Raw genomic sequence first — 18,019 nt, forward strand, 5'->3', positions numbered from 1 at the left:
GAAAAATTAGTTCATGCATTCATGACCTCGAGACTAGATTACTGTAATGCTTTATTAGCTGGTTGTCCTGCATCCTCAATAAACAAGCTACAGTTAGTCCAAAATGCCGCCGCTAGAGTTCTTACTAGATCAAGAAAATATGATCATATAACACCAATTTTATCATCACTACATTGGTTACCTATAAAGTTCCGTATTAATTACAAGGTATTGCCTTGTATAGCCTGGGTTCTCCCAAGGTTTTTTTTTTCTCCATTAGGTCACCTGATGGAGTTTTTCGGTTCCTTGCCACTGTTGCCTTTGGCTTGCTCAGTTGGGGATATTTGGGGATATTTAATTTAATTAATCAATCAACAATACTATTGATCAGCATTACCAAACGTGGACGTTTTCCACTAGAAACAAACATTGATGTATTATTTTAATTTAATACTGTGAAGCTGCTTTGATACAATCTGTATTGTGAAAAGCGCTATATAAATAAACTTGACTTGACTTGTAAACGGTCTATGAATTTGTGACTAATTACTATTAAATCTGATTGATCAACACAAAGATATGGGAAGGAAGATGGAATGATATCTTCATAGACCTTATTCAGAGCGGCGGCATGACAGGTGTGAAAGTGAGGCTGTGAGGGACAGACTTGCCGTGTTTCCAATGGCATCCGCTGTAAAAAGCTGTATAAAGCTCCTGGATTACTTACAATTTTCCACAGCTTATATTGTCGGGAGTTTTTTGTCAACTGAAATTTCTTGGAAAGATATTTTTCCAGTGTTTCATGAGCAGAACAATCCAAAAACACATTAAATAACAGCACAGCCCATTGAAGAGATGCATGTCTGTCCCTCACAGCCTCGCTTTCATTCCCATTAAAAAATCAAAGATGGCGCTGCTGTGAATAAGGTCTATTCCCTCCCTTTTAAAAGCTGATGAATAATTTATTTAGCTGTCCTAACAACATGATTAGTGGCATTTGAACATTTTGTGTTGAGCTCTGTGAGTTTAATTTAATATGCGTGTGTGAGCGATGGAAACACTCTCACCGGGACACCGTGAGGTCCTTCACGTCGACTCCACTGATCTCCTTGTCCTGCGTCCTCCTGAATAAACACACAGATGAGAGAGAGAGAGAGAGAGAGACAACGTTACTGAAACCTAAGTGTAAAGGTTTGTTACAGATCAAGATTTCAAAAACAGTGATTCCACAGCTGAATTTTATTGTTACTGGTGCACACACACACACACACACACACACACACACACACCACAGGAATACTTAGAAGGGGAGTGGGGTAAGATGTGACGCCTGACTCTGACCATGGCTGCGTTCCAGTCCACTTTTAGACACGCACTTGAGAACATCCCTAAGCACTTCACCTCGGGGGAATCCCTGCCGCCATTTTTGAAGTGCGTTCCACTTCGTTTATATGGACAGACCCTCGATTTTGACCTAGGGAGCAAGTCTACTTCATATGTACACTTCAGGCAGCTCCATATACCACAATGCAACATGATTGTGACGTCAATTCAATTTACCCCACCACAAACAACTCTATGATATATGAATTATTTTTTATATTTAAACAACTCAAACACACCTATATACATATAGAGTGCTGCATTAAACAATTATTTACATAAAAAAATAATAAATCAACCCCATAGTGGATTCTAAGTGATCAAGGGCTTATCACGTTCCAGTTCAGCCTACTGCAAAGGTTCCGCCAGTAGTGGGCACTCATGCAACGAAAGCAATGACGTACATCCGAGTGAACGAGACGGAGAGAAGTTAGCAGCCTGGAACGCAGCCTGTCACCATTTAAAACCAGCACATGACACACACTAGCAGGGATGCGCTGCCCTCATGTGGATAAACACAAGCAGTACACTTGCTTAAGAGATGTCATCATCATCATCATCATCATCATCACAGCTTCTAGATCTGTAGATCTATGCATTAAAGTTCAGGGCTGGATATGACAAAGCCATGAGACACACACACTGGACTTCATCTGTAAATCAGCAGGGTCTCATCATACACTCTCTAGAAACCTTACAACGGTAGAGTTTTGAAAGTGTGGCATAAAATAAAGCGGTTCTCCACTACTGGGCTGTGCCCCGGAAATGACTGATAAATTCACAGACAGCAGAGAAGAAACAAGGATAAAATGCAACAAGCCATTTAGTTGTGTGTAGTTGGGATAGACTTGTTTTAATAACTCATATTTTATACGGTATGAAAAACACTTTTCATTTCATTTGATGTTGACGTCAAAGTGTGCAAATTAAACTCTAAGCACAAATTCAGATTCAGTGTTAATCCAGAGACCCCCTGAAAGCCTCAAAAGCTAAATTTGAAGGGGGTCTCAAATTTTGTAAACATTTTTTTTTAATAAAATATTTTGTCACCAGTGTTAATTTCGTTAACGAAAAATTTTTTACGTTGATGACCTTTTTTCCCCCTAAATGAGAGACGACACCCACGTCATTAAACGATTACTGTGACTATATCAACAAATGCAATATCGTTGACAAAAAAAGACGAGACTGAAATGTGTTAAAAAAAAAAAAATTAAAACGACCAAAACCACTTATTTTCGTCGAATAAAGGAGAAGACAACACATTACAGACTGTTTTTACGAGCGTTCATGCTTACGGTTGCCAGATTTCAATAATTTAAACTCCAGTCAGAGCTTTTCTGTTAAAAGAGCACGTTTTTCAATAGTATCTGGCAACCATACGCACGCGCGCACACTTTCTACACTTCTGAAGAAGCGCGGATGATCTGAAAAGATTTTGCATTTGCTAACATTAGTTAATGCTACTGTGTGAACTAACATGGACATTTTTATTAACTTAACAATAAGGTTAATAAATGCCGCATAAATATTTTGCTCATTGTTAGTTCATGCAATGTTTACAAATGTGACCTTTATTGTAAAGTGTTTTTCCTGAAGGAAAACCAGCAGAGAAATGCTGTCCTGAAGAGAAACACACACTACTGTGACAGAACGAGACTAAAACACACCCAAAGTGTCTCAAACTGGCACGTTGCCTCTGCACTCATAATAAACCTATTCAGAAGAAAGATTAAACTGTATGGCTAATTATGGTCTCAAACAATGAGCTGAGAGTGAGAGAGAGATATAAGAGCTACACTGCCTTCTGTCCTCCATCATGATCACAGCATGACATCTATATCTAATAACATTTATGGATGTGGCATGATGTAATTCTTCTGGAAACATATTTGATGAATGCTGCGATCGGCGAGGGCAGAGCACTCAACTGCACTGATGCATTATGGGAGAATCATATTGTATCACATACAAAATACTCCCACTCACATTATACTAAGATCAGTCTGTCGGCCACTAGCGCATCTGCTGCACACAGCAGTGATGCATATCACATGAAATATGAGTTTTGGATCAAAATATGGCTTTTTGAGACACTTTCCACCATCCAATCAATTCTTCACTCTGAAAATGTTACATTATAGAATTTAAATGTGTTTAAAAGAACCTAGCAACCACCCAGACAGCCCTAGCAACCACACCACAAACAAAAAGAAAAAAAAAGAAAAAAAAGTGTATAATGGCCAGTGTTATTAATGCTAAATCATTTTTATTTATTTTTATCGCAAAATAATTAAAAAATGTATAATAAAAAATAAAAAAACATAAATATCAGATTAAAAAAACTTCAATGAAAATTAGAAATGCTGCCTAGGCAACTAACTGAAATAAAAGAAGTAGTAAAATTACTAAAGGTAAACAGAAATATTTTTAAAAATACTGCCCTAGCAAAATTTTAATAAAGCTGTAGGAGAATACATTTTCTTAATTTAGCTAAAGAAAAACTTAAAAATTAGAAATGCTTCCTTGGCAACTAACTGAAATAAGTAGTTGAAGGACTAAAATTATTTATATTTAAAAATAATATATAGTTTATAATATAATTTATTTTATTTTAAAAAGTAAAGCTACATAGAAACATAAAAATGACAAAAGTACGTAACAAAACGACTAAAATAAACTAAAATAAAAAAGTGAATAAAAAATATGAATCTATATAATAGTATATAAATATAACAGAATGTGAAAAATACCAAAATAACACGTCTCTCTGTTTTTAAGTGTAAAACACTGACGCTAAGTGAAGTCATATATCTGAAGACGCCGCCGCCGCTCAGAATCACACTCTCATTCTGTCAGTGTAAGAAGAGTCTGCGAGCGCCGATCAGACAAAAGCTCTGATGATAAAGCGCTTCGGCTCGGCCTGTCGTGTCTGTCACACAATGGGCTGCATTATACGGGCCTTTCAGACGCCGGAGGACAGAAGCAGCTGCCGTCCAGACAGTCCAGCCCCGCTGGGTGGAAACCAGGACGTCACATCGGTCCACACCCGCATATTCCCACACGCCAGTGACAATCTGACAGACAAATCACACAAACGTAACACAGGGTTCCCACACCTTGGTTAACTTCAAATGCAAGGACCTTACAAGGACTTTCCAGGTCCAATACCCTCAAATTCACATTTGTTGTGTCCAACAACAAACGTTGAGGTTCCATCACGCGTGAACGTCATGTCAACACATCAAAAGGGGGACTGCATAGTTCAATATAGACAAAGTAGGATTGGAAACACAGCCTTTTCTGTCAGAGCCACAATTTTTTTGGAATAGTCTGCCCAATGAGTTAAGGGAGTGTTAATAGTCTCTCCTCTTTTAAAAAACAGCTTAAATCTTGGATTAGGGACAATTACACTTGTAACCATACACCAAATACTTAAGTCCATGAACATACTTTGCTTTTATTGCCTTATTTTTCTTCTTTTCTTTCTTTCTTTATACTGTATTTACTTTATACTGTAATTAAGATGAGGGTTAGGTGAGGTGAGCAATATATTGTCTGTTTGAGGGTATGCTCATATTGTTTTAAAATTCCTGCTGTATTTATTACATTGCTACTGTATTTATTTATTAAATTTATAGTGTATTTTTATTGACTTTTGTATTTTAGGGTGCCTGTTAAGACCTGGCTAGGGACAACAGATGGAAACTAGCACTTGTAGATAACTCTGGCTTGTTGACAGCAAGTAACTTGTTTGTTGATCAATGAGCATTGTCCCTATCAACATTCTTTATTTATTTAAAAAAAATTTAAATAAAATAAAATAAAATAAAATAAAATAAAATAAAATAAAATACCTCACGCGGGAAACACTTAACGTAGCGCGTAAATGCGCGTAACTAGCGTAAATCACGCAAGCTAGTATGCATAGGCCACAAAGTTTTGGTGAAATAACACATTAGCGGACCGGAGGGAATAAGATGAAATTTTTTCCAGAAAACTTCTTGCACAAAATAAATTCAAGGACTATTTTCAAAGGGCCTTGACATTTTTTTTTTCAGAATCACAAACTTTCACGGATTTCAAGGACCCGTGGAAACCCTGGTAACACTAAACCAGCACTAAACCATTTTCTTATAATGCCGTATGAATTTTGTAAAAATTAATACTTCAAATAAATTTAAATAAATGCATACAAAAATATGAAGCAGCAAAAAAAAAACGTTTTTACCACTGATAATAATCATAAATGCTTCTTGAGCAGCAAATCAGCATATAAGAATGATGTGACATCATTCTTCATGTGACACTGAAGACTGGAGTAATGATGCTGAAAACTCAGCTTTGATCACAGGAATAAATCACAACATATTCACATAGAAAACAGCAAAAATATATTAAATTTTTTACAGTTTTTACTGTATTTTGATCAAATAAATGCAGCCTTGGTGAGCAGAAGAGACTTCTTTCAAAGACCCCAAGCTTTTGAACAGCAGACGGTGAAACGGGCAGAGATAAAATACCCAAACAAAACAAACGAGAAAGAAAGAGAAACAGTGTGAATCAGTGTTTGGTGTGGCTGGTGACCCAGTGACGTCAGGCGTCTGGAATCCACCAGAACAGCTGAACAGACGCACAAACTTCGGCCCAATGAACATTCACACGCTCGGCTCCTGTCATGTCTGAATCTATTTACGGCATCAAGGCTTGAGAACCAAATGAAGAGGGCGTCCCAGACACATGCTGCTAAACAGGGGCCGTCAAAACTCAAGAGAACATCTGCTCACCTCCGGGACTCTCCTTGCGGACGGAGGACGTTTCTCTCGTGCGTCGGACTCCAGCACGTCTTCAACACAACACTTCAACCTCACTGGACTCACGGGCCGGTTCCGGTCCTTTCTTTCCCCGAACACCCTCTTACCCTGAAACAACATGACGTAAACACTCTCTAACATCCTTTAAATTCATTATCTCTGTCTAATGCCTGTTATCACAAGTGTCTGACGAGAGTTACTGACGAGTAGAGCTGCACGATCTGGGAAAATTTATCATTTTTATAAAGCGTAACTCTCGCCAAAATGCAACCTAGGGTCTTTTTGTGAATCTACCCGAGGCAAACTTTCATTTAAAGGCATAATTAGAATGGAAACGCCACTTTTAAGAATTACCGTATTTTCGTTTTAGGTCAGATTGCCTTGTGAATGGGAGTGCTTGGGGCACGACTATGATAGCATCAAAAAAGCGCTATTTTTAAAACACTAAGAAGGCTCGACACAACATGAAACTTTGCTGGAAGTCTCACCAGGGGCTCTACACATGAACTCCAGCATTGAGAACATTGTTTGTGGACACAGAACACTCTCTGTGTCCGCCGGCATTTTGACAGACAAAAATAGTCGAGCTCCATTAAACCATCAAGCTTATATTTTGACTTCTCATTAACAAGTTCGCATATATTGTTTCTCTATTAAAAACGTCACATTATTAAACTTAAATGGGTTTTAAAGCACCTAGAAACCACATAGTGTGAAGTGGGAAAAAAATTTAAGCTAAATAGAAATAAATAAAAAAATAACAATGACAACATGATAAAATTACTAAAAATTGAAATAAAATAAAATAAAATTTGAAAATTGAAAATAATCTCTCTCTAATAAGCTGATTCGGTCTCACCTTGATGTTTCCTGGCATTGTGACGAGCAGCTGCCGTCTCTTTCCTCTCCCGATGCTGAAGACACTGGATCCAGGATCACAGTCCTTCTCCGGCTCTCCTTCTCTCAGCCCTCCCGGCCTCTTGGTCACCACACGCTGATCCTGGACAGATCAGGGTACTTTTGATATGAAACAAATTTGGTCATTTTTTAAAGAAATGTAAACAATAAATAGCGTTCTGTGTCTCTTTAATGTGTCGTGACAGATCGCTCAGTTAAAGCCGCTCGTGAACCGATCATCTCGTCCTTCTAGTTCATTTATAGCATCAAATAAACATGAATGAACATCAGAAGGAATGTTGTTTTAACCGTGGAAAGACGTCAGTACACTCCGTTTCTCAAGTTCAAATCCTCCAACGTTAATCTACTAACTCTCCTGACTGCTTTGTCGGACAAAAATAGCGGATTCGGCGGATGGCGGATTATGATTGGTCAGATCGCCTGTCAATCAAACTCCCTGCGAATGGTCAATTGTAATTAATATTTTTATTTAATTTTTCTTGTGATGATAATCACAAAATAATCACGATTATCAGTTTAACCTGTGAAGGAATAAAGCAGCTCACATTGCAGGATTTGTTGATGGTGATGGATAGATCATCAAGCTTTCCCTTCCTGCCGTGGGGTGACATCACTTCCTGTTCCGCACGCTTTTTATCCTCCTCCACTTCCTGTAAAACATCATAAGGAAATCATATCGTAAAAAGATCATGTTCTGCATCTCTTAGCATTTTAGGTTTTTGTAATAATATCAAATAATAGAATAATAAATTAAAAGCATAATGGATGAATCCCACACACTGCTATAGCTTTCTAGCAACATTTTGGGTCACATGACCTTCATCAGGCATTTTTTTCTTCTATTTTCCATAGATTTATGATTTCATACTAAACAAGACTTCAAATGATTTGTTTCCAAATTTCAATTAGATCTAAAGATCTAGATCTAATCAGGTTCTCACCTGGTACCGTTTCATAAGTGCTTCATTTTTCTTCCGCAAGGCCTCGATCTTTTTATCCAGCTCTGCATCCTTGAGTTCCTTCTTCATCATCATCATCTCTGTCGAGCTCTGAGCACAGAACGGTTTATGAACATTACATACACAAACACAATAATCCAAACAATCTGTGATACATAACAAAGATTATGTCTGCCAGCAGGATTTCTGTTGTTTACTGCATCTCACATGAAAATGAAAATCTTTATACACAAACAGCAAAATAATAGTTTTGCACATTTTTCTTGTCCAGACGTTTAAACAGCCTGGAGGAAAAATAACAGAATTACATAAAGCAAATCTAATGGAATACGGCTGCGTTTATATTACATAAATGTCTAATGCCAGAGACCCAGGAGAAACAGTCCAGGACTGAAATATAAACACAATGACATATGATTAGTTATAATCAGTCAATTACTGTCTACATGTTTCTTTAACACGTGTACATTTGTGGGTCTAACTGCACACGGACACGCCATTATTAGCATCAGCTGCTACGACCGGCAACATGAGCTCAGCGCAGTAAAACTCCTCATGCCATCAGCTGTTTCAAGACGTCTGACAGTCACATGTGACCACGATTTCAGACGCTGTAGCTCAAAACTCAGCCATGACCCTCAGATATTGAGGGTTATTTGGATATTCATTTTACAGCATTTGCCAGAATCTCTCTGTTAATGTTCCTCAAACATTGTGGTAGGGTTGCATGATTTGGGGGGGAAATCTAATAGCGATTCTTCAGATAAAAATTGCAAATGTGATTTAAAATGTGATTTACAAAAACATTCCAGGTTTGAGTTGCTTGCTTAAAGGGTAACTAAACCCTAAACCAACTTTTTTTTAGTTAATGATCTGTAAGAATGGGGCTTTATTAGTGCGGTTCATTGATTCAAGTAACTTTTTTGACATTTGGGTATAAAGTGTTTTAATTCTACAATATATGGTGTAAAAACGTCTGAGTGCTGCCCTCTTCAGGTTGAACGGTGGCTACTGCAGTTGAATTTTCCTATTGGATGTTTGCGGTACTACGTGACGTAAGCAGGTTCCAGCTCACCACACCCTTGGTACGAGCTCACCACACCCTTGGATGAGCTAGCGTAGATTTATCTGTATTTAGTACAGTGGTCAGGAGGGTACGTAGGTGTAGTGTTGCTGGTTGCAACAGCACTGCTGGACTTCATAGCTTTCCAGCAGACTTGGAAATTAGGCGCCAGTGGTTGCATGCACTTGGCCTGGAAGACCGTGAGTTCCCACCTAGAGCTCAAGTGTGCAACCTGCATTTTACGCGGGATTGCTTCTCCAACGCAATAGAGGTGGAAATGGGCTTCTCCACACAGCTCGCACTGAAAAGCGACACAGTGCCAAACGCTGCTCCTCCTGCATGGACTCTCAGATTTAATCAAAAATATCTTAATTTGTGTTAAAGATGGAGATTGTGTTACGGGGTTGGAAGTTGGAACAACATGAGGGTAAGTAATTACTGACAGAATTTCTATTTTTGGGTGAACTAAACCTTTAAATCAGGCATCAAACATCAAGATCTCTCAGTATCTGTGGATTTTTAGAGACATGAAAGCCTGAAAGCCAGAGCGCCTGCGGCAGAGATAACCCGACTGACTCCAGGCCAGTGAGACTCCTACACAGAGTACATTTGGATCTAAAGAGGCTTGCAGAGATTTGAGAGAGAATAGAGTCAGATCTCAGCTCAAAACAGAGATTCCTCGAGGTCGAAAGATGCTTTCATCCCTCCAAACACAGGAAAACCTCTGCAAATCAACGGGCAGGACTGATCCTCTAATAAAAGGCTTAAGTAATATCATGATTTGTCAGAGGGGTTTGTTAAAACAAGCATGACTTTCCTAGTGCTCATAGTTACTGCATCCACAGGATTTACATGAGAATCACCAAAAGGACAATTAGGTCACTTCACAGCACTAATAACTTAGGCTCGAGTTGAAATTGCCCACGGAGTTCAACTAAATAACCCAGAAAACTCTATTTCAAAACCGAGCATTGGAGCAAAATATTGGTAGCACTTCACTTGAAGCCTTTATATATATATATATATATATTAGGGATGGGCATGATTAATCGACGATCGATAATTGATCGTTAAGAATTTCGTCGATCACGTTTATTTGTTATCGATTAAACTAATGCAGGTTGCGTTGCGTAGTGTGAGTCTTGAAGCAATGGAATTAATTTTGGCGCGGAGGTACCTGCGCATCCCGGCAACGTCAGTCCCCTCAGAGCGGGTGTTTTCGGCGGCTAGACTGGCTGTCACCAGGTTGCGGTCGCGTCTGATCCCAGATCATGTCAACATGCTTATCTTTCTCAACAGAAATCAGTAGACTGGTGCAGAAGTTCTATGGGAACTTCATGCGTTTTCTCAGATCGGATAGCTATCTGATTTATCAAAACGATTCCATTTACACCTGGTCACATAAATGTGTCAATTTAAATTGTTGCACGTCAGCGAAAGCAACTGATATGAGCTGCATTTTATTGATCATCAGCGAAAATTTCTAAATCAAAGACCGCAACAAGATATTGCGGCAACAGCCCTGGTAAGATCATTTCGGTTCTTTACTTTTAATGAAGATGATTGTGTGTTGATGAATGACTTTAACTTTGATTTGCGATAGTTTGCACGTTGGCTTGATGAATAGATGCTCATCTGTGGTGATGCGTGTTGAAGTAGCGTCGTCATATCTGGATATAACATGACATATAGCCTATAACACGCTCTCACACGTTTATTTCTTATCATTTTTGGGATAAGTCAAATTTGCATATGTGGTTTCAACAACCAGATGCATTTACTCTTGTCCAGTTTTGTCTGCGATCTCCTCCTGAAGTGGTTTGAGCGATCGGATTTAAATCCGTCTCGAATGCGTTTCGGAGGGCATTTAGATTTGGTCTGTTCACGAGCGGATAGCTATCCGATCACAGAAAACGGATGAAGTGGCCATGGGTCTCTGTTTAAGAACGCCGGCTCGCAGCTGCAGGTTCCACTGGTTTAGAGCACCGCAGGAATCTTCAAGTCTACCGAACGTCCAGTTTCACTGCAAGTTGATCTTCTTGTAATAAAGATCTCATCGAGGACAAACAAACTGTATTTTTGTATTTTCATTGCATTTTTAATTTATAAAAAGTTAAAAGAAATAATGAATTTCAATATAAAAATATTAATGATTAATCGATAGTCGATCGTTAATTCTCCCGACGATCGACTAAGAAAATTTAATCGAATGCCCATCCCTAATATATATATATATATATATATATATAATGCATTATAATATAATGCACATTAAATATGCCTTGTAATGCACTGAATAATGCATGTGTGATCTCATGAACAATTGTTATAACATATCTATTCATTGTTTCACCTTTAGAAAATATATTTGGTAACATTAACTAGTTTTTATTAGTCAACAGGAACTAATAATGAACAATACTTCTACAGCATTTATTAATCTTTAATGTTAATTTCTACATTTACAAATAACTGAGACACAGGGCTATATAAACTAGACATATGTGAAATTCATACATACTAGAAACAAACGAGGACATGATCAGAAGAAACCAACAAAACCGATATCAAAGCCATTTGAAGGAAAGCCTGCAAGGTTAGCAATAAAGGTGTTGATTTGAGGGAGGAAAGATGCATATACTCGATATCTCTCTCACTCGCTGTCTGTTTAGGCTTGTTTAGTACAAATCACAATGGCCACAGAGTCTTAAAGTCCCCCTGTAGTCAATAACTGGATCCATTCATCCCTTTGATAACCAGAATTATATATTTAAACGTTTTTACCTGGAAAACGTGCCTTGAATGTAACTCGACACCCTTGCCTCATTTAGTATGCGCGGTTCTATGAATATGCAAATGAGCCCCGCCTCCACTCACTCACTCAGCTCAGAGATCCACTGATTGACGATCACACGTTGATCTGATTGGTTACAAGGTAGTTTGTGATGTCAGAAACACCAGCGATTTCAAAGCGTGTTTTTGAGACTGTCTTTGGTTCACTGCAGTTTTAAGGAGGAAATACTCAGCAATGGTGTCGACTTATGAATTTACACATGCTTTGTCTTATTAAAAACACTATAGACATATAAACAACATTAAAAGCTTGATTTACACCACAGGGGGTTGTAACTCGGTATTACAATATTGCAGTTATCACGACAGCCCTACATCTGTCCAATGCAGAGTGAAGCAGAGGAAGATTAAGTTACCCTTCCCTGTGCTCACTTCATGTGAAATTCAGCCATACTATGACTCAACACTCATGCAAACCCACTGAAACACATGCAGCCGCTGCGCTTGAGCGTTTTGCACACATTTAAAGTGACAGTGCGCAACAGATGACATGCTGCAAGCAAACTCAGCAATTGTGTGTTTTTGTGCTGTCATGAAACTGCACATCAGCATTTTATCTGCCATCCAGCTCTCTGGATATCTGCAAACAGCCCTATATACACAGACTACAACAATCATGAACTCCCCAGACACACATTTTTTAAAACTAAACAGCAAAAATGGTCATGAGCTCATTAACATATGATCGCATAAATTTACATATCAACACACACACACACATTCTCATCAGCTGGACACGCCCTGATAAAAAGTTTGGAGAGGAAAAACAATAAATCTTTAGGTGCAGGAAAAAATCGTACCTAAAATTAGATTAAACGCAACACAAGTATAACATATGACCCCTGTAAATGGACTCACATTCATCGCAATGGAGGGATTAAATTAAATTCTGCATGGAGGATTCTGATTGGTTAATATCAGCAGAACAAGTTCTGCTACTGATGACACCAAACATCTTAACTTTGTTAAGACTCCCAGCATTCCTGTTTCTCAAAGCACACATTAGTAAGCTTATTATACAGGCCCTCTGTGGGGGAAAACATGCAGACTAATAATTCAGATGTGTCTGAAACCACTTCATATTAAAGGTGCAGACCATTAAATAAACATCCAGTCATCATTTACTCCCTCATGCTGTTTCTAACTCATTTGGCTTTCTTTTTTCTGTGGAACATGAAAGCAAAAATGTTCTTGAAGTGGATGTGATTTTTGAAGCATATGATTGGTCTCTGAAATACAAGCCATTATTTGCCAAACATCTCCATGCAACTGCGAATAAGATTTGAGAGCTACGGCAGAGGGGATTTTCAGAGAATAATGACTTAAATTTTAGTCTGTTCCTCTCACAAAGCATCATTTGTTTTCAGAAGACTTGAAATATATAGTGCAAGACACTTTAAAAAAAGAAAATACTACTGTATTTCAGCGTTTCTACTTCAAAATTCAATGTGTTACGTGCCGTTTCTTTGTAGTTATTTGTGAAATTTACAAGCAATTTTGCAATGCAATAATTGACACCAAAATGCAATAAATTTTAATTATGCATCACCTGGAAAACAGTGGCTTAAGCATTCTTCAAAATATATATTTTTTGTGTTCGGCATAAGAAATGAACATAAAATGAACTCATATTTGGGTGAACGATCCCTTTAAAGAACATTTTAAGTGATAATGATGCACACTTTTAAAAATTAAAGTTTCCATAAGCAATTAAACTCCCCAAAGATCCTTTCAGTGATCAGTCCATAAAATAAAAAATGTTTCTTAGCGTTCAGAACATTTTATTTAATCTAAAGAACCCTTTTCCATTATAAAAGAACCTGGAAAGGTTCCATGGATGTAAACTGTTCCTCGTGGAACCACTGATTCCTAATAAAGAACCTTTATTTTGTTAAAGAGTGAACAGATTGCAAAGGCAAGTGCACAAGGAACTCACAGTGACTTCGGTTGTCAGGGGACCAAAACAAAACCTCACGGAGGTACAAACACATCCAGAAATCCAGTGCAATACGAGCCAACATGAATCATCAATGCTGCAAAAAGGACAGGGAACATTCCAGCGGCCGCTTCCCACTCATCTGTACAGATCACATGTCAAACAGCCCAACACAGCGGCTCTAACTATAAGCTGACGGACGCTCCCGTTCCCAAAACCTAGGCCTCGTTCTTCAGACAAACGTGCATCTGACAGCAAGCTCACGTTAAGTGTCAGCCTACCATCCTCATATCCAGACTGCTGGGGGAAAAAAAAAGGGAACGAGCAGGATCCAGAGAAGAGCAAAGATGTGCACGAAAGAGAGATGAAGAGTGGGGAAAAAAAAGAAGCTAGTGGAAGAATGAGAAACAGTGGCACTCACAGCTCTGTTCATGTCAGCAGGGAAATCTGGGATCCTTGCAAACGGCAGGCAGCCGACGCGGCTCGGGGAAGAAGCGCATGGAGTCCCGGAATCATGCCTTGATTACAAAAACGCCAGTTGGGCTGCGAGCCAAGATCTCCGAACGCAAAGAAAAGCCCTGCTAACGGACCCCGCCGCTCACCCGTACGGCTCAGCCTCTCTCTCTCTCTCTCTAAAGCTCTTGCTCATAGTTAAAATTACCCCTCACTACCCCACCCACGCCTGCTGTCATACCCCTGAAAACCATTCATTTTATGACTCTCAATACGGGATCTTTATAACAACAGTGACATCTAGAAATCAATACATTTAAAAGTGTTGAACTAGAAATACACTCTTTTCACACTCTCACTAGTCGATTTAAAGAAACGGTTCAACTCAAAAAAAAATTTTTTTTAATAAATGATCATTTACTCACTCATGTTGTTTGTTTTCAAAACCATTGGACAGGGTTGATGAAGTTAACAATGAATGAAATCATACAAATGCATCCCGGTTCAGTGAGTGATGATTCACCGACTCATTAAAACGATCTGGCTCATGAGAGTCATTTGTTTGAGTGGATTCATCTAATTTAAAATTAAACATAAATTCCTAAGCATAACGATCACTGACATAGAGATGAACTACTTAAATCCATCACTTATGTTGTGGGTTGTTGACAGCTCGTTGCTAAGCAGTTGCTAGGGTGGCTGCTTACTGAAACGTAATCATCTCATTTGATGAACCATGTGGCATTGAAATTACACACTTCACCTTAAAATTTGCCAACAGCACACACTTCTGAAAGGTAAATGTGCATATCTGCTTCTGAGATTCACATAAAACAAAAGATCTGTGGTTGGTTACTTTGCATGTCAATTAGATATGCAAATCTGAACTGAAGACACGCCTCTTCCTCAAGTGCTTAACTAATCCACCACCATAAACAACTCTTATTCTCTTCTGCTCTACCTCATGTACAAATCTAACTTGTGCTTTAAACTTGGTATTATGTACGGCAAAAATTATTATCTCTTATAAACATTTGCTTGTGATCTTCTTCACCTATAAGTCAAAATCTTTTGCTAAATAAATAAAAGCAAGTGCATAAAATAAATCATACGGTCCCTGTTTAAGTGGCTTTAAAGTCACCATGAAATCAAATGGACAATTCTTGTTTTTTTTTATGGAATATTACAGTGTATTTCATAAATTATTTATCAGTGCACATCATATGCCTAGTAATCTTGAATCAGAATAACTTCCCTTCCCTCTTGCAGCATCTCTTCTCTTATGACGAGGGCGGGGCAACCTGTCACTCACATGAGATCAGCCAATAGCAAACCACAACCATCCAATCACAACCATCCAATCAATTCCCACCCCACCAATTCCCACAATGCCCACATTTGTTCTTGTTCCAGAAGCGTTTCACTCGAATATACGACACGATAGAGAAGAAAAAAGTGGTAACACTTTACAATAAGGTTCATTAGTCAGCATGAACTAATAATGAACTGCACTTATACTCATACAGCATTTATTAATATTTGTTAACGTTAATTTCAACATTTACTAATACTGTTAACATTAGTTAATGCACTGTGAACTAACATGAACTAACAATGAACAGCTGTATTTTTATTAACTAACATTAACAAATATTAATAAATACAATAACAAATGTATTGCTCATGGTTAGTTCATGTTAGTTAATACATTAAAGGGATACTTCACCGATTAGCATTAAGCTTTGTATCAGTAGAAACCCGGTAGTGAAGCAAGTGCATTCTGGGAGTTGTTGTCTTTCATCCACATGAGCCAAAAATTAATTTTCTGGCTTTTCTCAGTCTAGAAGTAATTTAGAAGTAACTTCTAAAATAATTTCACATTTCTACTACATAAATGACCCAATTTAAATACACATTCATCTTTCCTGCGGTGAAATATCCCTTTAACTAATGTTAACTAATGAACCTTATTGTAAAGTGTTACCAAACAACTAGTGCAACTTTAACTTTAAATGAAGCAAGCCATACTAATCAAGTCTGGTTACAATCTCGATCTGAACACAACAAAAAGTGTTTGAAACACTCACATGAGTCTTGTCCTCCAGCAGATAGTGTTCGTCCACGAACATGATGAGATGCTCCTGGTGTTGCATGATGATTCCTCAGGCTGTGTTTCTCCGCTGTAAGAAACAATGACAGTTCATGTGCATATAGAGAGACAATTATTGCATATATTCAAATTATCCAAAAACAAACTTGATTACTGGCAGAAAACGTAAAGAACCTCAGATGAACGGACACAGTATATTATTTAGAACATGGAAATTCCACAGTTTTTGAAATACAGTGCCAGTAAATAATATTATAAATGGGTCATTCCTGGGATTAGGTAATATTTCAACTTGTATTTTTGAATGATAATATTATAAATAATTCATTCATTCTAAATACCCCACAACATTATGAACATATCAAATCATATTTTCTCCACTTCAGGCATTAAAGAAAGTCTATCCTTTTATTTATTATTTTTCACAAGAAATCAACACAAATTAATACTTGCAAAAAGTGTATATTCTGTGCACAATTTGTTAAATATTTTCTATGTGCAAATTCAGTTAAGTGCCTCAAGGACATGACAAAATGCTTAGTGTACAATAGAAATAAGACATTATTTTATTATAAAAAAATTATTTAAATGTGATCTCTTTTTTAAATTCCTTTTATTAATTTATACTTAAGACATTCAATTATGATCAAATGAGATAAAATAATCAAATAAACCAGTATTCAGGGTGGATGTGGAACCGCTTACCTGCCAACTAGGTATAAAACATAAGTTAAGTTCATGATTACATACCACGTATTGTGAAAAGCTTTTAATATTTCATTTTGGTGAACCACCACTTTAAAAAGTCTGGGGGACTGAAATATTACCGAAAACCAAGGAATGGCCCATATATGAATATATACAAATCCCATGTACGTGAACACCACCATATTATCATGGTAAAGCAACAGTAGGTAATGGTAGTGAGCTGGTTTGTCCTGCTCAATATCTAAACATATCTGAGCATATTAACGAGAAAATCCATCACCGGGAACGTTCTCAGAAAGTTGTGGCAATTAAGGTCCTCAAAGTTAAGAACAAACGTTCTTCCAGTTAATAAAACGTTCATTCAAAGTTATCTGGTCTTTAATATTGTTCTCTAAACGTTAGCACCAAAACGTTATTTATACATCTTTCATGAAACGTTTTTCTGAAACATTTCATTTGGACGTTATAATGTTTTTAAACGTTCCTACTTTCTTTCAGATGGTTCAAATTGTTCCCACATTACTTGCAAAACGATCAAACATTCGCATAACCAAGAAAAAAAATTGTTTTTAAAACGTTTTTTTTTTTAAAAACTAGACGTTTTGAATGTTCAAAGAACATCCAGAACTAACGTTTTCATAACGGTAATATAAAACGTTTTTAGAACATATTATTGTTAGCTGTGTAGACTAGCAATCAATCAAACTAGTATAAAACAGCACTAAACCATCAACAATAATTTGTTTAAAACAAAAATAATGTTATGTATACCTCTGAAACATTACATTAACTGACTTAACGTTACATTTGAGATGGAGTTGTTTTTGACAACTGTATGTTTGT

General features: G+C 37.5%; 1 protein-coding gene across 3 annotated transcripts in view; it reads right to left on the reverse strand.

The window, feature by feature from the left end:
• Positions 1-14,548, reverse strand: part of ccdc9b (coiled-coil domain containing 9B) — a 29,903-nt gene extending 15,355 nt beyond the window's left edge. For 2 of the 3 annotated variants that reach the window (XM_082143794.1, XM_082143793.1), the window contains exons 1-6: positions 14,327-14,548; positions 8,036-8,143; positions 7,640-7,744; positions 7,036-7,176; positions 6,150-6,284; positions 1,047-1,103 (exon numbers count right to left, since the gene is read on the reverse strand). In XM_082143794.1, the coding sequence (XP_081999920.1) occupies positions 1,047-1,103; positions 6,150-6,284; positions 7,036-7,176; positions 7,640-7,744; positions 8,036-8,143; positions 14,327-14,338 (558 nt within the window). In that variant the 5' untranslated portion in view covers positions 14,339-14,548. Of the gene's footprint in view, positions 1-1,046; positions 1,104-6,149; positions 6,285-7,035; positions 7,177-7,639; positions 7,745-8,035; positions 8,144-13,905; positions 14,168-14,326 lie in introns of those variants that run through there. The other variant, XM_082143795.1, reaches the window with a different exon arrangement.
• Between the last annotated feature and the right edge of the window lie 3,471 nt (positions 14,549-18,019).

This window comes from Leuciscus leuciscus (genome assembly GCF_965113295.1).
Source record: "Leuciscus leuciscus genome assembly, chromosome: 17".
NCBI classification, from domain to species: Eukaryota; Metazoa; Chordata; class Actinopteri; order Cypriniformes; family Leuciscidae; genus Leuciscus; species Leuciscus leuciscus.